The sequence below is a fragment of the Psittacula echo genome (genome assembly GCF_963264785.1).
Source record: "Psittacula echo genome assembly, chromosome: 15".
Lineage (NCBI taxonomy): Eukaryota > Metazoa > Chordata > Aves > Psittaciformes > Psittacidae > Psittacula > Psittacula echo.
Window position 1 is genome coordinate 8145760 of NC_137751.1, and position 21218 is coordinate 8166977.

A 21218-nucleotide genomic window follows, 5' to 3' on the forward strand; every position below is an offset into this window, starting at 1 on the left:
CATGACTGGAGATTTTATTCCTCAGAGTTTCTTGGCATAAAAGAACTGTCCCATTCACAAAAGGATAAAGAGTTACTGGAGCCTCCATCACAAATATATTCCCTGCAACTATGTCACTATGCAGCTTGTTCTTTTGCTCAGGCAAAAAACCACGAAAGGAACAGCATTTTTGTTGGGACAGCCAAAATTCCCCAACAGCCAGACACCCTAATTATTTCCTGCTTCTCCAAACTATGTTTTCTGGACCCAATTCAAGCAGCTTCCTCCAGCTGCAGTGCTGATCCCTGGGATTCCTGCCTATCACAGTGATAACACTGCTCATGACACTCCCTAGTTCATCTCAGCTGTGTCTTCCTTTCTATAGCTAAGCTTGGGAACATGAACACTGCATTCTGCATTTGAGAAACACCCAACATAGCAGCACCCTGCTGAATCACAGTCAGAGCTTACTGAGACTACTCCAATATATACACTAAGAGGACAAAAGAACAGAGACAAGCTGATCCTATGTCTCAGCTCCTACTCACACCCCTCTTCCCAAAGAAACACAGCTGCCTTCCTTCCTCCCTTATTATACACTTTCTACACCTGATAATGTCCTCACTTCCACCTGAATCTCTAACTCTTGCACCTGTGGCCACTTCCCTGTGCAGGGGTGGGCTCAGTCATGGGTAAGCTGAAATAAATGCAGTAAAAATCCACTTTACGTAAGTGGCATCAATACTTGACATGAGGTCATTGTTATCTCTTCTGTTGGCAAAATTACAGGGGACTAAATAAGCATAAGATAAAAATAAGAAAAGGCAAGAATGACTGCCACTTCCTGTGTCTCCTGCATCTATGCTACCGCCAGTATCCCCTGCCACTCCTAAGGCAAAAAGTAACAGTGCAAAGCTACAAAGACCTTTGCCAGTCATCATTTGCAAATGTGGAGTGTTGGGTCTTTCTTGTCCCTGTCCTGTGTGTGTGTGCTGTGTGCTGCTGCTGCAGGTCACAGGCTATGCATGGTCAGGGGTGGAGGCTCACATCGGTCTGCAACCTTTTGACGCTTCTATCTGAGGAAAAAAATAAAACCAGTTTTAAGACCATGAGATAGGCACTTTTTAATTCTATTGGAGAGAGCCATGTCTCCTGGGTGAAACAACATGTAACACTTCATTGAGGTCTTCCAAAGCACAAACTTGCTTGGCTGTTCTGAGCCTCATAGTCCCAACTAGGTCAGGGTTGTTCTCCAACGATTTCAGCGTGAGTTTGTACCCTCAGTAAACCTTCAGTTGTGGTGCATAGTTTCTGGAAATGCTTAGCAGCACAAGGGAATTAAGCAATATGAAAATGCCTCAAGGAATACACTGTGAAGAAAGCATGCCCCACCTATATGCTACATTTTTTTGCTCCAGTCTGTACTGTTGACTCAAATACTCTGGAGGGTGATCACCAAAACTGGGGAGGAACCTTAAAGCTGTAATAATTTCAGGTGGAACTAATAGTTCAGTCATTTCATTTTAAGAACATCAAACCTTCCTGTTTAAAAAGAAAAGATTTTTATCTGTCTCATCCATCTAAATCCAGGGAATAATTCTTTCCCCTTCCCCCTCCAAAGATCTGGTTAGACCTGTAAAAAATATGAAGTGAACAAAAATTCACCCCCTATCAGGTCTTACACTGAGAGCTAAACTTTGCATCAACTATATAAGACACACTCGCTAACAAAACCAAAATAAAGTCCCTGCAAGCCCCTTCCATTTTCCATCAAGGTCTTTCTAGGAAATAAGTGAAGCAAAATTGCAGGTGAACATCTACCAGTTGAAATGAGCCCTCAGATACTTTAGTTCCCCAAAATAAGAGACCTAAAATCTGCTGCAGTCAGGATGGCACTAGAAGTATTTTCTTATGTGGGCTGAAGTTTGCAATTTCCAGTGTTTCCAAAGGGAGTTCTTTGGGCAGACACATCTTATGTGTCTCATAGAAAGATCATCTTTTCAGGATACATTTTTCCTGTCTCAATTTCAAACCATTATTCTAATTAAAACCCTTTTTATTGTGCAAATCATCACCTTCGTGAATGCTCCAATTTTCTGTTACTCAGTGCTGAGCTAAGATACAGCTAACTACTTCAATTTTTCCCCCAAAATAAGTCTCTTTAGAAACCTCTACCTATTTCCAGCCCTAAACTCCACTCTTCTGTATCTTTTCAGTAATGAGGGACGTTGTCTACTTGTGTCTTACTCTGTGCCAATTAAACACTCTTGGCTTCTCCCCTCTGACTAACAGGAACTGACATGATCCCTTTTCTTTAGGTGGTTCATTATCCACATTCTCCTTTGGAATAAGAGAAACTGTCTGGGCTAAACGTACACGGTCAGCTTGGAAACAAATTACTCTGACTTAGTGACATAGCTTGAAACTGCTTTTACTGGCAGAGTGAGTACGAGCCTTTCTTTCAGTTCCTGTAATTGGGAGTTGCTCCTTCTGGCTCTAGAGTAGCCAGCTGACATGGCAATTCCAGGTGACAGGAGTTTTCATACCAACGTTCTGGTGACTAAAATGTTGTTTTTAAAGGCTGATTATAACAGTGACCAAGAAGTACTGTCCTGAATGATGATGAGGTATGAACCTCAGTGATTCTGTATATGTTCATGTCTCATGTCCACCCATGGCCTGCCTATTGAAACAGGAAGTGTTACTAATAGTGATGTAACTCTGCCACAGTATCACAAACACACCAGAAAGAGAGGAAGTCCACTGAGGTCACTGGGTTGCTCTTCCTTCCCAGAGAAACAGGGTACTCTCCACCATGTATTTTGAATTGCTTCGTACAGTTTAACATCTGATGTAGGAGAAATTTGGTCCAGGTTTTTTCTGTGGAAACTATGCCGGAGTCAGAAGGAATCCCAGCCTGCATGGTGTGGGTGATGGAAAGCACTTCAGAGCCCTATAACCATATCAAGATGATCCAGTATGTCTCTCCTGCATTTGGCAGCATCAAGAAAGACCTCTTCTTCCTAGGCCCCAGTAAATCCATGTCTGCTGCCTAATGAAGCAAGAAAGATTTACAAGAAGTATTCTTCAGTGCAAGAGGATTCTCTTTAATGCACCAAAACATGCAGGCTGGTGTTAAATATCCAAGCCTCTGGCTGACAGTAGGTTGCTCTGAACATCAACATACCTGGGATTTTTAATGAACATGGATTTTTTTGAGTTTGGAAGATTTAGCAGAACAGTTTGTTCAAAAAAACCTCCACTGTGTAAAGTTCCTATTGATGGGGGTCTGAAAACTTCAAGCATTGTAAACTGAATCCACTGGCTTTATCCCTTCAGGCTATGGGGTTGGGAGGATCCCCTGTGTTTTGTAGCACACCAGCACTTGCTGGGCACACACCATGTGGATTTTTGAATATTGAGGACTCAGCAAAGACGCATGTGCTAGCATGATATAGATGCCACAGAAGGGTGACAAAGATAAATATGATTCTGCATAATGAATTTGATTAGAGGCAGCAAGGCAAAACAGCGGATCAGAGGGAGAGGGGCTTTCCTGGGACGAGTCAGTTATGGGGTACCTCACAGGGACTAGGCAGCATCCCTACACATGGCATGGGGGCCCTCTTGTGGGCCCTGGTGTCTTCACGGACCCTATTAACAACTACCAATGTGCTGCCTGAGAGGGGATTAATGTTAATGTTTAATTAGGACAAGGGCTATCCAGCCTCCAGTGCCCGCAGCAGCAGAGGGCACAAACAGGCTGTGGGGCTCCAAGTGTTATTGTGTAGAATGTGTATTTCTCTCAACTAATTCAGAAATTACTGGAGTTTGAAAGACACAACAGTTCAGTCTGCATGGCTGACCAGATAAGCTGCATCTCAGGTACAGCAACACTGTAAAATACTGAGATCATATTTTTTGCTTTTCCATATGTTCATCAGTCTATTTTCAACTCACAGTGAAGTGTAGCCCAACTCACCTTTGTCCAGCTCACGTCTTCTTGCTGTCTCCCATCCCACACGTGTTTGCAATCATTGCTAATTACAGTCATCACCCACATACAGGAGGCAAGCACATCAACAGCCTTCATTTCTTGTGCTTTTGTCCCACTGTGGTTATTGGGAGCTGGTGGATATATACACTGTCAAACCTGATCATCTCATATTAAGCACTTTGTGTAGACACAAATTAATGTGCCTAATAACTGTGAGAGGACAAATTCTTACCACCTACAAGCCTCATGGAAACCACTGCTGTTTCTAACCATGTTCAGTGGGAAATACCTATGCAAACTTCAAACTAAACATCCCCAAGCGCTCAAGACATGGAATCTGCAAGATCATACAAAATCTGTCTGCCAAGGAGAGCAGAACCTTAACAAAACAACCCAAGTAACTATACTCTGTTGCAAAGCCATGCTCCTCAGCCAGTGAAGGTGGCTAGCAGTAGTAATAGGAAGGTGCTGGTCCTAGAAAAGCTATTCTTAAAGCACAAATACTTCCTGACACACTACCTCTCTTTCCTGGGGGTTAATTGCAGCCATCCACCGTGAGAGTGAGTCTTTGTACTCTCCTTCCCTTCAGAATAAGTACATCCCCGGCAAGCATCGCACCCAGTCTGCCTGAACAGAGACACACCTCCATTTCCAAAGGCAATTCTATGCACTCAGGTGGGAAGGAAGATGAAGTAAACTGTGGCCAACAGAGCCCTGATCTGCTGAGTCTAAATAAATATGTTCAACACCAGGTTGCAGTCACTGGCAAGCTTCACCTCCCCATCTGTAGGAAACAAATTTCTGCACATCGCAGTAATTAAGTGATGATATAACTGGAAATTCAGAGGTTAGTAATAACCCACTCTAGAAAAGTGGGATAATTTTGTTTGCTTCCCAGAAATAGACTAAAAGACTTAAAAAATGCAACCAAAAGCCCCACAAGCACCGCCCTATGCCACAGCTACAGGGCATTTACATTTTTAACCACAGCACTGTACTGATGTATGTTTTCAGTCTGAATTTCAGCATCTCTGGTTTGTATTAACAAGTTCCTTCCAGGCTTTATAAACTTGTTGTAACAGAAAGTGACAGGAAGGCAGAGGTCGATGTTCCGTTCAGGTTACCCAGGGCAGCTGATCTATCCTTCTGGATAGGCATTTGATGTAAATCAGGGTGGAATATAAGCAATGGGTTAAGTATCTACCCAAGGTAATAATTATGAGAAATGGATCCTACCCAGGGAATACAAAAATTTTATGAATGCTTTCCAGCTATATCATGATCCTGGTGTGCTTTCAAGCATAGACTTGCCCTGGTTCACAAAGGCATGAAGACAATCAACTATGTTTTCCTGGTCAGCCCCTTTCTACATTTATTCTTAATAGCTATAATAGTAAGTTATTTCACTGTCTCAGCTGTACTGTTCTACATGTGGGCTGTCTCTTGCCACGTTCAGCATGGAGCATAATGAAGCCTTGAGTGGAAACTAAAGAGACTCCTACCAGGTATTTAGAGATACACCTTTGCAATGGTATGCCATTGAACACACCTCCTTTAAACATCTTTTGTGGTTTTCTTGCCCAAGAAACAAAACTTGCTGGGTTTAAATGTTGATTTATCTTTTTTTCTCAAGCAATTCGTTCAAATCCTTTAGGAAGTTTCTCTTGTTGTATTCTACAAACTCTACGAAAATAAAATTACATTTGTCCTCAATGCTGTTAACAAAAGAAACAAGTCCTCTAGGTGGTGCTACTATTTCGAATAAAGCAGCTGGATGCCTGAAGGTTCTGTTGTAATATATTGCTGTGACAAAGGAGCACTCAAAAATCCTGGCCCCAGTAAAAGAACTGATGTCAAATAACCCAAAACTTCATTTAACAAGTGTTAGCAGTGAAGGGCAGTCTGGATGTAAATACAGTGATTGCTTCTCTTTAAGAATGTGAATGTTTCAGTATCTTACTAAATGCAGAAACACTACAAGATGTATTGATGAAAATTATCTTTCAGTGGTTGACTCAACTTTCTATCTTTAATTTCCATTTTTCCCGATAATTTGCAACTGACCCCTGCAGCGTACGTACAACTCTTCAACTTCAATGACTCATATGAATGTTCTCTGAAAGCAGTCTTTGGATGTGGCACAGGCCAAGCATGACAGCTTTCCCTGGCAAAAGCTGCATGCCCTGGCCCAATTTTACAGAAGCACTTTAGCACAACTGTACTTCAAATACAACCACCAAAACAGTGCGCATACTTGACTTGAAACATGGTTAAAAACCTTGTTGGCTTAAGGATATTTGTATATATGCATGCTCTACTTGGGCATTAAAGGCTGTTAAGTACTTTAGTTATACATAACAAGGAAAGAAGGTAAAACAATTTACCTTTTCTTGCTCAACACAGCTGCAAAGGTCCAGTACTGAAATATTGGGCCAGCTGCCTATAGGACAAATTTTCTGCTCCTTAGTTTCTTTCTGGCCAGCCACTTTTCAAGAGGATGCCAAAGTTCCTCCTATTCTTTCCTCTCTTTCCAGGGCTCCTATCTGTAGTTTTTGAACATCTGACTATTTTCTCCCTCAGATACTGCTCCTGATTCTCTTTGTAATCCAGCCACATGGATTTGCAGCACCAGATTTCTTTCCCCGTGTGGTTGCTGTCAAAGTCAAGAACAAAAACTTTCTGATTTCAAGATTATTATTGTTATACATTATTATACATCTGACCTTTGAAACATATATTCTCTATAACCACTATCTCTTACTTTGTGCAAAGTTCATCTGTTATCTAAATAAATGTCAAATTTGGGATCTTGTTAAGCCTTCAGCCTCAGTTACAGTAACTGTGAATTCTGGAGTTTACTCAGACAGTGTAAGAGAAACATTTATTTCATTGATTTTGCCCAGTCAACCTTTAAAATTTCACAGAGTATATTTGTTCTTGTGTATGAGAAAAGAATAACAACGTCTCTGGATTATACATTGTTTTGTTTTCTTTCCCTGTGTCCCCATTTATTTATCTGCTTTCCAAGAAACATTCCTCACAGGAACATATCTCTGGGCTCTTGGTGATTTTTACTGCTCTTCTCTGCCTCCTTCTCCAGCTTTGTAACAGTTTGGGTTTTGAGGCTGTAAAGCCACCAAATCAGGGGCTGTAACTCTCACACAAGAATACTTTTTCAAACAAGAAAGAGAATCAAAAAGCAGACGGAAAGTATGAAATCCACGCTGTTCAGTATCAAGTGATAACCATTTTTCTCTAAGTGATTTTGTTATTTTCAGGTTATCAACAGACCCTGACCACCTGCACTATTCTGCAAAAATTAGTGAAGTTCCTGTTAGCTAACAGTCAATGCAAATGTCAGCTCAGATCTCAGAAATGCACGAGGGCACTTGCAAAGAGTAAAAGAAATGGATGAAGACTGGCAAAAATCTGGACTAAAAAAGTGCACTTACAGACAGCTCTGAAGTGTGGGGAAATCTCTATTTATTTATAAAACAAAACAAAAAACCCCAAACAACTATGAGAACTGTTTCCAATATTTCACAGAGAGCCTAGATGCAAACATCTAGCCAAGTAAATACAAACCAAGCAGTACAGACAGTTTCTTGCTGACTTATATTAAAAATAATCATGAAGGCATGAGCTTAAACAACAAGTAGTTTATTTAGCATACTTCATGAATCTTTGCACGCTGTAATTTCCCCAATCCTCTATCTTTTTCCAGAAATCCCTGTTCTTATGAACGAAGTGCTTTAGTTGTCCTGCTTGTGAGGACCAACACAGGCAACTACAAGTAGCCTTCTTAAAAATAAAATAAGATTAGACTGACTTTGGAAGTGACTCCTTCAACGTCTCAGAATATTCTGGCTCATAGTAAGGTTCCAAAATAGGTTTTAATTTGACTTCTTCTGGTAGTTTTTGTGTCTCTTCTCTCCTGCTTCCATCTCTTAAAAGCGGAACCAATGTTTTCCAGTTTTTCCCTGAAACTAAAAAGAAAAGGAGTGGTCAATTTTTTACCCTCCACAGAAAAAGAAGAAATTATGCAAGTGGCTTAAATAGGAAGCTGATGAAAGAAGAAAAAAGAAGCAGGAAGAAAGGGCTTTGTGGTTTTCTTCCCCATACTGTTCCATGAGCATTCCATATTTCATCTGGTAAACACCAGCAGAGACTGATTGTACAGTTAAATTATTCTCTGCTGGATGCGGAGCTCCCAAACTACAGGGTTTGGAGTCTCTGAAGTACCTTCCTGGCTATCTGGCTGCTATTCTACACTGTTCCATCTCCTCTGGATTTACACACATTATCTACCTCATAAAAATCTACAATGGGAATGATGAATCCATGGGGCTTCTATTCCAGTGAGTAAAACTGCTATGTGAATAATGAGCCCACTTAATTCTTTACATTTTGTGCTGACTAAAAATGCCATTAATTTGGCTACTGCCATTAGCATTAAGTGCATAAAACTAACTGCCCTCTAACAATTAATTGATGCTGCTTCTATTACCAGTGTCAAACCCATACCAGGACTTAGGTTCCTGAAACCCTCACCTCTGCCAGGCTTAATACAGTAACTCAGATTTCGTTTGAGGTCCCCAGAGCACCCAGGGTCTTCATTGATTATGCCCAAATTAGTATTCCATGTGGACCAGTTCACTTCATCAACCCTAGGGAGAGAACACAAAACCAGTATCGATTCTAAGGGTCACCAGACCACTCCAGAACGAGTTTATCACAAACTGCCACCTCTCAAGCCTTAGATCCAACCCAGAAAACAGATTAAACTGATTACTGTAGACAGTGTCAGTACACTACTTCTCAGAGTGCTCCACAGGAAAAGTTCTGCTTCTCATCACCAAACACCTTATTGCTATTTGTCTATAAAAGATTGTTCATTTGACATACAAACAGGTTACCTAAAGCACCATCTGTAATCATCTTGGCCATCAGGTGTGACCCCGACCAAGACTTGCTTCCCAGACCGGAATGAGCGCCTCACACAGTTCAAGTAGCTGTTCTCAATATCCAAGATTGTGATAGCTCTCTACAGGTAAAAGAAAACAGAACACTGAAAGGCTGCAGTTTCAAGGTCCCTCTGTTAATATGTCATTAAAAATGCTGAATTACTGCCCTGTGATTAGAACTATTAAGTTCCCTTTCTTACCTCAAACAAAAACAGATACGTCTTTGAGATTCTGGTGAAGATTGTTTTTTCTCCTAGAGTAATCCCTGTCTCCATAGTCTGATAAGGATTTTCCATCATCAAAAGCCCAAATAATTTTGCCTAATAACAAAAGTACTTATTTTCTTAAATTCTGAACGTCTCTGGAACACTGGGAACGTCTGCTCAGGCAAAGCATCAAATATACATGGAAAAGGAACCAATACACTTTTTTCAGGAACTGTTCAGGGGAATCAGCAGAAGTGACCTGATACTTAAATACCTGTCAGTTCCTAAAGATTCTTTCTAAAATTTCTTATGATTTCCCATACCCTCTTTCTTGGATAACATAACCAATGTACCTGGAGTTTCCAGATGCTCTTGCTCTCCTGTGCAATTTTGCTCACAGTTTCCCCCATCAGTGCAATAAGCATGTTGAGCAGGAGGATGTATGTAAGGATGACATAAAGAACCAAAAGGATGACAAACACTGACTTGAACCTGTAGTTCTCTGTGAACTCCAGGTCCCCCATCCCAATAGTGAACTTGAAGAGCTCCAAGCAGGTATAATACAGACTGTTGTAGGATGTGCGGCCTCGTTTCACATGGCAGCATCGGGAATATTCAGAGCTATTTGTATCCTGCCCCTCATTGTCATCTTCAATTAAAGTCACCACAGCTGTTGCAAAAGAGGAATCACATATGCAAGATGAAAATACAATTTGGAATCATAATTCCATTGCAAGCAATGAAAGTGAGGATAAACATAAGACATTTTATCTTCATGGTTATTGTCCCCAGAGAAACTGCTCTATAAAATATTTGCCAGAACTGACACCCTCTCAGAAGGTGTTGTCTCAATTTTAGCTATATACAACAGGATGACTGTTTTTCCGTCAGCTTTGCAAAGCAGTTTGAGACCCAGGGATGAAAAGCTGACTGAAATCACTACAGATAATTGTCATTCTGAAGAGATATTTTTTTTGTAATTAGGTTAATTTGTTAGTTTCAGTTGGAAACAAAGTCAAAGCCACTTGAAAAATAAAATCTTCTGAGATTCTTTAAGGTAAGAAAAAGTAATTCGAAGTATAACCTTACCTGTAGAAAATCCCAAGAGGAATACTAGATAGACAAACATGAAGCGACATAAATCTCTAAGGATCATCTGTAAGATGGAAAAAGAGTATTTTTATATGGTTAGAACTTGAATATAAACTACAAAAAAAAAAAAAAACCTAGTAGAAAATACTGCCTCAGCTCAAGAAGGCATTTGCTTGTGGTTGTTCATGCACTGAACAGCTGTTTATCCTGCTGAGATAATAGAACTTTAATACAGAAAACATTTTTCTCCGTTACTTATGCAACAGTTTACATATGCAAGACATATGCATGCCAAATAACTTCATCTTTGTGAGGATAAACCACATTAAGACAATTTCATCTTTCTGCCCTTCTTGGACTAGCTGTCTACATCATACATAGAGATTTATTAGCCAGCTACTGCCTCTTAGCTAATCGCTCTGTTTGGTAACATTTAAACTATACCTAAAGAAATTTCCAGCTGATAGAAGACAGTGCCATTTCCCACCACACCAGTCTGCACTGTTCTCAGTCTACCTTAATCCACCCCTATCCAACTGTAGTTATTTTGAAGCACAGGGGTTAACAATAATACCACAACTACCATTAAATACATGGATGAGGAACAGGACATTTTTCTACATAACTTAAAATTGGATCATTTAATTCAGAAAATAATGACCAAGTGCAGTAGAGTGGTATAAGATTTCCCACTGCCATCATGGATGTAGATATGGCAACTTCTCTCCTGGAAACAGGGCTGTTGGCAGCAGTGTCCTAATCTGAGCACTCTGCTGGTCTCATCACCCACTCACTGAACTAACCTTGGCAATCATGACAGAGTAAATGCCCATCTGCTGGAAGCCACGGGTGTAGTACAGCATGTTTGCCCAGCCCAGCGCCAAGGAGAAGACCATGGAAGCCACATACAGTTCCTGGCCACAGAAGTACAGCACTACAGAGCTCAGGAGAAGCAAGGAGTGAACAAAGCTGAAAGAAAAGCATGGTCTGAATGCATGAGGTAATACATCAGAATGAGGGATTCTCCAAACCATAAAGGAACCTTGGAAGACATTTCCTCTCCCTTCCTTCTTTCCCTTCTCAAACTCTATAATTCCTCTTGCAAACTACCCCAGTTTGCCCACATACAAATTCCTGTAGTCTCATCCCTGCTCTTCCTTGTTACTGGAGGGAGGAAAAGCCCTTGAAAAGACCAGTTTCTTCAGCACTCCCACTCTTTCCACAGACCCATGAGATTGCCCTGTTTAACTGCACTCCAGCTAGGAGGAGAAACAGCCCAAATTATTGAGAGGCAAATCTCCCTTCAGGAATGGGAGGATTTCTGCACATCCAATGCATACATTTGATTGCAAGCCCAACTTGGAGATCTATTCCTAACTCTGCTGCCTGACACAGTTACTGAACTTTAGACACTTCATTTGCTTTACCTCTCAATCATGTACTGATCCAGACCTGCTTGTTCCAAGTGCTATGTTATCCACTGGCAATTATTTTGTAAGGACCCAGGAAATTACAGCGAAGCATCTACCAATTATAAATGACTTCAGCCAAAGCTACAGATCTCACACACTGAAATGCAATCAAAGATATTGGAGCTTACAAAAGAACCTCACTGTAGCTGTCAACTATCAGTGTCCTGAATGACGGGCGCCTCTGCACAAAATACTGTATCTGGAAAGGAAAAAAAAAAAAGGGGGGGAATGAAGACCAGGTTTGCCTGCATGGAAGGATTAAGTATCCCATGTGAATGCATCAACTAAGCACTGATACCTATACCAGGAAGCTGGTATCTATTAAGCTTCTCCCAAAATAGCTGAAAACCAGCACCGGCACAAGATCTAGGGAGGACTCTTCCAGTGACACTTGGTTTCTTTTCCATCTGGCACCTCTTTTGAAGAAAATAACCTATTGAGTCACTGGTTTGAAGACTGTGTTTTACTGTATACGCTCCACTGGCAGCCAAGAGGAAGCAGGGTGACTTTAAGCTAAGACAGATGATCTTTAATAGAGGCCCAGCTATTTGCAACGTCCCATTTTTAAGCCTTGACTAGGCTAATTATCGAGATGCTCACTGGCTTCTAAAGATAGTATTTTTTGTACAATAGATAAAATTGTACCTTAGCTCATTAGTAACCGGAGAACTCCTAATCAGGCCAAGAAAAAAAGATTTGTAGCTCTCAGCTACAACAAGGATCATTGTAGCAGCCAATGCTAATGAATAGGAAAGGCATGTTTGATTCTCTCCTACACCAACCCAAACAGCAGAAGGAAAAGTTTCAAATATCTTACCCCTCTGAGAAAAAAATAGAGACCTCCCAAAACACTCAGGATCTCTCCAGTCACTCGAAAATATTCCCCAGTGCTGTGACCAAATGTGAAGGGAGGCTGTATAAGACAGAAGGATAGATATGTTCAGCAGAACTGGAGATAGGAAAGACTTGGCCTTGCCAGCAGCTGAAAGCAACTGTATTTCTGAGGGAACACATTAATTTTCTGAATGTGTTGCAGCAAGGGGGCAAGACTAAGAGCCAGCAGCGTCAAAACCTGCCTCCTACCCTCAGGAAAGAGGAAAATCCTGATGTTAGGAGCATACATTCACATGGGAGGCAGATCTGGGATATCACACACTGGGTGGTTCCCGTAATATATGTCAAGAGTAACATACCTTCTCTTTCTTCTCTACAGGTCTGTAGTAGGCTGCTGCAGTGAGGATGATAATGTGCAGGGTATAGACAAAGAAGTTGAAGTAAAATAAGTGTTTGACAAACCGATCCCACTTGTCTTGTAGCAGCCTGTTAAGGGGTTCCACCAGCAGCATCTCATGACGGTTCTGAGTGGAAGGAAAAAGAGAAGAATCTTGACTCAGGAGGGGAGACTGCTGTTTCACAGAACTAAGGCAAAAGAACTGGAGCTCTTCCCCAACAGTGAATAAAATGCCAAGGAGGTGCATACTCACTGGGGTTTCACTGCTGTAGGCAATAATCTCAAGCACTGAATTTTTTTCACATGTGTCTATACAGGAGAGGTCATAAAGGGATGAGTGGACAGGTCCATAAGCCCATTCAGTGAACTTCCTAGACAAATGTCTGCACTCAGGGTCTTTGATCTCTCGTCTGAGGATGTAAGCGAAAATCTAATTGAAAAAGAACAATACAACCAACATTTCAGTGCTAATGGACTTCTAGTTCCTCGGTATCTCCACAAGACAGGATGGCTAATTTCTCCTTAGATTAACTGTGCTGAAGTCAAATGACTGGAACACTGCAGAGATCAAAGTCTGAAGTAAACACGATCAATTTTCTGACTGGATGCTGGGAGACCAGCAATACAAATACCGCTTACAACTTGCCATGACCGGTTTCAAAACTGCAAGAGAAAAGCGGAGATGTATGTTACATATCTCTGAGCATGCAGCCATTTGGAATGGGGACTGCCAAAAGACGAGTTATATCAGCCAGTCAAAAGTACAAGGCCTTTAGCAGTTCAGATGATAGCAGAGACCCACTTTCTGTTTCCACGTGGCCTGCTTGCATACCAGTGGTATATGAGTAATGCAAGCTGGGCAGACACACACACTTTGTAGCCTTTAAGTTTGGTCGTTGAAAACTATACAGTTTTGCATATTAAACTGCAGCACTGGTTCCTCTTAACTAAAAAGCCCTAACAATAAGCAGTGATAAAATCTGTCCTACATAACTATTATGCATGTACTCTGCATAACTTGGTACAGTAATGAGACAGTTAATGAGACAGACATTTGCTCACCTACCCCTATCTTCCCTGTTTTGGCTGCCAGAGTTAATGGAGTCAGCCCTTTCTTGTTGGTGAGTTCTTCTAGCTTCAGGATTGGATTAATTTTGGCACCTAGGATCAATATGTTATTGTACATCTTGGTAACAAACTTGGTATTATCCTTAGTATTATCTGCAATCTCCACCAGTGTGTGCAGGACCATGTTGCCCATGGAGTCCTCAGCAGCGATGTTGGCGGCCTGATAGGGGTTCTCAAGAAGGAATTTCACAATGCAAAGCTGGTTGGTGCAGGCAGCCAGGGATAGAGGCAGCTCCCCTATGGGCAAGCAATGGGAATGAGTTATCAGAAAGCCCGTTATTACACATACGTAAGCAGAAAGATCACGTTGTTTTCATCTTTCACTGTGAGGTCAATTTCTCTGTATAACAACTATCACCAGTTTTTGTGACAGTTGTTAGAATCACATCTGCTATGGTTTAACTGCATCACAGGAACATGGCTCCTTAAAAAAGCACTGGAAGGACAGCTGGCAGAAGGTTACAACCTTTCAAAGGATACAGTGCTCAGAAAACAAAGGGATGCAGACACCAAGCTCACACTGAATACCACCAACTACCAACTGTGCTTTCTTATAAACTCAGCCTTTGGGAAGTAATATTTGGACTAAATGGTGAAGCAGCCCATCTGGTACTTCTGAGTCTCCAGTCCCACATAAACAGGATTATTTAACAGCTTGCATTTGGGATTATTGATTGAGCTATCTTAGCATTAAGCCCATACTGTGCTCACCCCTACCAAAATAAAAGCCAGGTTTCCCTTTGATTTTCCTGAAGAACTCCCCACAGGCTCTTGCATGAACATCTGCTCCATTCTGGACCAAGAGCTTCACCAGGTACATGTTCCTTCTCTCAATGGCGATGTGAAGTGCAGTCTGACCTACAGAGATATTCATTAGACAAAATCTTCAACATTTAATGCAGGTGGAGAGCTTTCATGAATGACAATTTGTTCAGCTCCATGTAAGATGATGGAACTGAGAGCTTTGCAGAATAAAAAGCTCTGTAATTGAACAAAAAATGATGGCAGAGAGAGCAAATGCAAGTCCCCTGCGCTTGCTATTAAACCACTTTATATAAAAATGGCAGAATATTGCACCTCACAAAACACTGCCCTAGAATGAATGCACTGATCGTTAATCACACACTGGAACTTTGGGTGCTGCATCCTCAGGCATAAGGCCTCATACAGAAGGCTGTTTGAAAGCCCTGCCTAACCCTATCTTCAGACTTAACACCAAGAGTATTCACTGTAGCAGTTGTTTCTCTTACCCTTGTAGTAATTGTCCGTATACTCTGCGTTAACAAACTCTTTCAGAGTTCCAGTTTTCTTTGCAATATCCAGCAGCAAGGGAATAGTGTCATTTTTCCCATCATGTAGATTCAGCATGGCTTTCAGTAAGCAGGTTTTCCCAGTTTCTGGCTCTATAGCACAAAAAAATTGAAGCTATATAGAAGTGATTGCAAGCCTCCTATCTACTCCTGGACATGCAGGAATTAATGAGCTTCTTTTCAAGAGCTCATACAGGGTTTGACAGAAAATTGCAACTTTTCTGAATTCTCCTGTAACCTTACAATCAATGTATTGTCCAATCAATAAGGAAGCACTGGCTATTAGAGGACCTCCTGCAGACACTGAACACCATTATGGTTTTGAATTTAAATCTCAGAAGCAATGCTAGAAGGAAAAGAGGGCAACTTAAGGTATGTGAAATTAAAGGGTACCTTTGAACTCATCATCTGTGAGATGCTTCAAGGTTCTATTAAGGTAGAGTAGCAGATCATCCAGGTCCCTTGTGTTGCCTTGGGCTACTGCATCAAAGATCCTTCTGCGGTCATAAAATTTAAAAGCCTTTTCTGAGCAGCCCGTGATGGAATCTGTAGATAGGAGCCTAACAAGAGAGAATTTCAGTTACTTGAAGTAAAATATTTAGCAGACACTTTATAAACTACCAGAATACTATTTTTCATTTGCTTGCGTGAAATAATAAGCACTAGAGATGGACCTGCAAAGTCTGTGAGGTCAATGAACTCTCCAAGCAACTGTCCTGATAAATTTACGTATCTGTTGCTGAAAGTTGAGAACAAGGCTTAACAGAGGTATTGAAGTACAACAGCCTAACTGCAGGCTGGGAGCCAGGCAAGCCCACATTATCACTCTCAACAATGTCCATTCACTAAACAGAATTAAGGTCTACCGCTAAATTTGGGCAAATATCCATGGAATACATTTTCAGAGATGTCAAGAGACAACAGCTATTGTCACTTTCAGATGCAACACTTCTTATTTTGGCACAGAAAACAGTGAAACTGAAAAAATGGGCACACTCACGGAGAGAACAAATGCTGCTCTAAGAAACACAGTCTGCAGCTGTCAAACCATTCATTACAACCAAATCTTGCAAGGCAAACTTACTTGTGAAGTTTCCCCCTTTCCAAACTGGCATGAAATTTGATGACAGAAGGTGCCAACAGGTGATCCATCTGGTACAAGGAGTCCATGGGAGCCATGTCCTTATCACTATCCCCCATCACAAACCTCCCACGTCTTGCAAAGATGTTGCTTTTGGGTGGCTGGACCTTGGTGCTGAGTGTACTCTGGAGGCTGTCAGGTGTTTCCAGCGTGGAGTCCTCCCCATCTGTGTGTTCATCTGTCGCTTCGGATTCCTCCATGTCAGAACTGCCAAATTTCTTCATCTTCCCAAGAATAGAAGACATGATGAGCAAGCAGCCTGTGGGGAATGACACAAACACCTCAAGTCAGCACTTCACAGGGCTATGAGTCCCCCTTTTGCCTAGAAGTACTCTCCAGAAACAGCAGGGAATGGATTGGTTACTCTCATCTTAGAAGTGAGACAGATGGACATATATTCACTAGAGAGGTGAAACAGTTTAGTAGGTCATTATCTCCATGCTGTTTGTTACTGTCCCCACTGCCCTTACCTATTTCAGAATGGAGAAAGCAAATCAGAATGCCCCAGATCTTGCCAGCAAAACCACTGCACACCTGACTACTTCTGTTTAAAATTAGTGTCTCATCCCCCCCCCCCCAAATCATCATTAAAGCCTGAACAATCTTTGTTTTTCTTCTCTACTTTCTGTTTTGTGCCACAATATGTTCTCAGGATTTTATCAGGCATGTGAAAAAAGCCAGGTGTGCCATAACTGCAGCTCAAGGATGCTGAGCACTGAGAGCTTCCTGCATATTGGAAAATTATCACTTAATGGCTTCACCAGAATTACAGCAGTGCCCAATGAAAATTGGAGTGTGTGATTCTTGAGAGATGAGTGTCACCTCAAACATGAGATAGAAGGGGAAAGGTTACCACAGATAAGAGAAGACTGCAAAACCACACGTCTGATCTTGTCTGATTTACAACCACAAAGAATTAGACACAAGTTAAAGTAAAGCAGGCTTTTCCTGCTTTCTTACCAAACTGCTTTAATCAGACAGATGTTGGTCTTTATGCCACTGAATGCAAAATATTCTGGAACTCCAATAGTGGAGACAGGAATGCGTCATATCTGAACTGCTTTTAGAGAGCTCTGATCAGCCTTAAAAACATGCTCTGAACTCCCAGGTTGCTTGGAAATCTTGCAGCTTTGAGCACAGCAATGTTACAAAATCTTTAAGAAGCCTTCAATTATAAACCAAATTGTAGTAGTCACTAATCTTATCTGTATATTCAGCATGAAAACATCATAAACATGCATCAAGGTTGTTTCTCGTCACAAAAATATTCTGAGGGTGTCTGCAAACCTACACTATACATTAAAGCTGAATTTTCACTTCCATAAGCCTAATTAATATTTACATTAAGGGTCACTTACATTTTTCTGTGCAAGCAGGATAGGAACTTTTGTCAGGCATTTGCATTTTCTATAATTTTGTACAATACACACGTAAAGAAAACATGAATTTGCAAACTTGCACATTTAGGGTTACTGGAAGCACCACAGTGTAGTATAGATGAAATATTAATGTCCTCTACGCTCACCTTTCAAGTTCTTTGCGTCCTTAGAATCACTCAAAGAATAAACATAGTATCTTATTAGCTTAATTGTTCTATAAATAAGAAATCATACACAGAAAAATATTTCCATTTGGCATATGATACTAAAAATAGAGAAGAACAATTACTGCAGTGAAAAAGTTATAAAAATAGTTTTAGAAAAAATACACTGGGAATACAGCCATGTAGAGTTTTAATTATTTATCTCATTTAAATTAATATGGATTGAGCCAAAACCATCAGTGAGATGGCTATGGAAAGTGGAATCCCTTGTTTTCCACTGAATAGGTGCAGTGTTAAAATCCACAGAAGAGATTCAATCCTGTCCCCCTGGCAATTTACTCAAACCTAGGTTAGTCATGATGTGTGCTTTCATTTCTCAACCCTGTTGTTAATATCTTTGATAATAAAGACAAAGCTGCATTTCCTCAGGAGTACCTATTTGCAAGGGAAATAAACTTCACAATTCTGTGGAAGGAATCTTAAAAACCCCAAATTATAATAATTATATAGCCTAAAAAATTCATAACCTACCTGAACTCTTTGATTCCTGGGTGCACTGAAGTTCGATACAATAAACGAGACAAGGAAATATTTATGACAGAGTGTCTAACCACATCAGAACTTACAATAAATAATAAAGAGACTTTACAAACAGTTAAAGCTGTGCTATTTAAATATACACGCAGAGCTTACAAATACTGCACAAAATCCTGTCTTCTGAAAAATAGTCCAGCCAATAGTCTGTATAAGCACCCTCTGATCTACAGAAATTTGGTGCTGGATATTCCTTTTCCAAGGTGCCTGGACTGAAAAGCCCTCAGAGTTTGCTTCTCCATTTGTCCGCAAAAGTGTTCTATGTGTCTGATGATTTTTAGAATCAAGGGAAGTTCACTAGAACATAGTAATAAGATCATTACAAACAATTCTGGAACCAGAAGCATCAGCAGCTTTTATTCCCAGGAGTTTAGCAAAGCTCTTTACAAGAATTGCAGTAAGTTGCTGTTGTTTTTCCCTCCCCTTTAATTGCATTTAGTAATGGATATTCTTCTCTAGATTTCCTCTTCATAAATACACTCAAGCTTGCAAAAAAATCCCAAACCACCAGACAGCAATTGTCTCTGTGGGTCAGAGTTTCAATTCAATTTACCAAACTGTGTAACACACGCCACAGCTTTTCTCTGAGATTAGTCACCTTTCTGGACACCTTTCTTGGATGTAAAGCCCCACCGAGTATTTTAAAGATAAGCTGATTCTGAACAGAGCTGAGGAAGACAAAGTCCTAAAGCCATTCTATCATTCCATATTCCTAATATGTTTTGATTAATATATATATATGTATGTAACAGCTTCCAAACATTAATGTCATTAGGAAAAAAAGAATCCATATCTAATCCAGGATGGACCTAATACCCTGAAAAATGAAAAGCTGTGTCATACATTGTTAAATATATGATTTGTATAAGAGCCTTCTGCCAAAAAACTAGTCTAGAGAAATAGCTTTTCCAGCAGGCTGAGCTGAGGCTGTAGCTGTTAAACTAGAAGCTACCTCCAAACTTCCAGCTCCTGACATTTCAAGTTTGAATACGAAATTATTCAATGAAATTATGTAGTTTATGTTTTGCAAAAGGTAACTATGGTCTTGCCATCTATCTATATATACATATATAAAAGAATAACATACTTGCCTATTTAATAGCAAACTAATTATTCTACTTAAGACACCCTAAGGCATTGTACTCTGAAGAAATAAAATGCCTATTTATTAATGCATAAGTACAGATTACCAACAAAGCAGGTTGTTAGCTGGTGCTCCTGGAGCTTTGCTGAGCAGAGCCATCTCATCCAACATTATGATTAACTCCTTCACCATTCCAAAGCAGAGACCCGGTAAGAAAGTTATAAGGATCAGTGGAGGATGTCCCTTATTCAGTCTCTAGCTTCCTCCTGGTCCCTTTTGCTAAATGCTTCTTCTCTCTCTTCCCATACCAGGCATCAGCTCCTCTCAGTCTTCCCGTGCTCTGATGCACACTTCAGGAGCTTTCTGCTATGTTTCGATGCCTCCTTCATCAGCCTCCTTGACCTGTATTTCTTGTGAAGATGTTACTTGCTTCTTAGCAGCAGCACTCCATTGCTTTTGCAACAGTTGTTGGGACATACCATATTCCATCTCAGTAGGGACCTGGTTTAAAGATATCAACTGATAAGAAGATGTGGATGCATATCAAAATAGGCCAGTCAGAAACAAGAAGGAACTTACTGTTTTTCTTGGGCCTGCATCCAATCTGCTGCACAGGCTTTGTGCAATTTCTGTGCTTGAGAGTGATTTTACCAACTAAGAGCCCTCTCTATCACTGTAAAAGGAAAACATCAGCATATGTGCTAAAGTTCTTAAAGACCTATCTGAAGCCAGCCTGCAGAGATGATCTTGCCTTGGTTTAGTGTGAGGTGTCCCTGCCCATGGCAGGGGGTTAGAACTAGATGATCTTAAGGTCCTTTCCAACCCTAACTATTCTATGATTCTATGAATAGAACCTAAAACCAGACCACAATTTTACCAGCTTCTGGAAACAAAGGTTAACAGCATGCTCGAATAGTATTATCAGCTCTTTCCAGTTATTCAATAAAATTGAAAGCACATCTGCTGATACAAAAATACTTTATAACAACATAAAAAGGAAAACAACATATAAGTAATTCAAACTTTCTATAAAACCATTAATCTAGCCTACACTTCCTCTGTAATTCCTATGTATGCTGATAGTTCCCTAAACACAGCATGAAATAGATGCATGGAGAGAGGGTGGAGAGAGATGGAAATTAATCCATCTCTGCAATTTAGATTTCAGAATAGCATTCTCACTACAAAAGTGAGTCACTCCTGATGTTGTTAATGTGTAAGACAGGAATACACATCCATATTTCAGTCAAAATACACGCTTCTATGTAATGAAAGTGTATCTAGATAACACAAAACTATCTTACTTGCTTCCCAATCTCATTTGAGCAACAAAGGCGTACATCCATCTTGGTTTAGACAGAAAAAGTATACCTGTTTTCATTTTAAAATAAAGCATAGGGGGAGAAAAAAAATTCTACGAGCATAACACAAGAGATAAAAACTTAGACATTTAAAGGGAATTCAGAAGAGCAATACT

At 40.5% G+C, this 21218-nt stretch overlaps 1 protein-coding gene across 1 annotated transcript; it reads right to left on the bottom strand.

The window, feature by feature from the left end:
- Positions 1 to 7764: 7764 nt before the first annotated feature.
- Positions 7765 to 19945, bottom strand: TRPV1 (transient receptor potential cation channel subfamily V member 1). Its single transcript, XM_080629945.1, has 17 exons — positions 19848 to 19945; positions 18595 to 18619; positions 16464 to 16779; positions 15773 to 15939; positions 15320 to 15472; positions 14787 to 14927; positions 14008 to 14306; positions 13195 to 13371; positions 12904 to 13068; positions 12528 to 12623; positions 11839 to 11909; positions 11042 to 11207; positions 10236 to 10302; positions 9500 to 9816; positions 8893 to 9020; positions 8528 to 8643; positions 7765 to 7962 (listed from the first exon to the last, which is right to left on the bottom strand). The coding sequence occupies exons 3-17, from the start codon at positions 16763 to 16765 to the stop codon at positions 7796 to 7798; spliced, it is 2532 nt and encodes an 843-aa protein (XP_080486071.1). The 5' UTR covers positions 16766 to 16779; positions 18595 to 18619; positions 19848 to 19945; the 3' UTR covers positions 7765 to 7795.
- Between the last annotated feature and the right edge of the window lie 1273 nt (positions 19946 to 21218).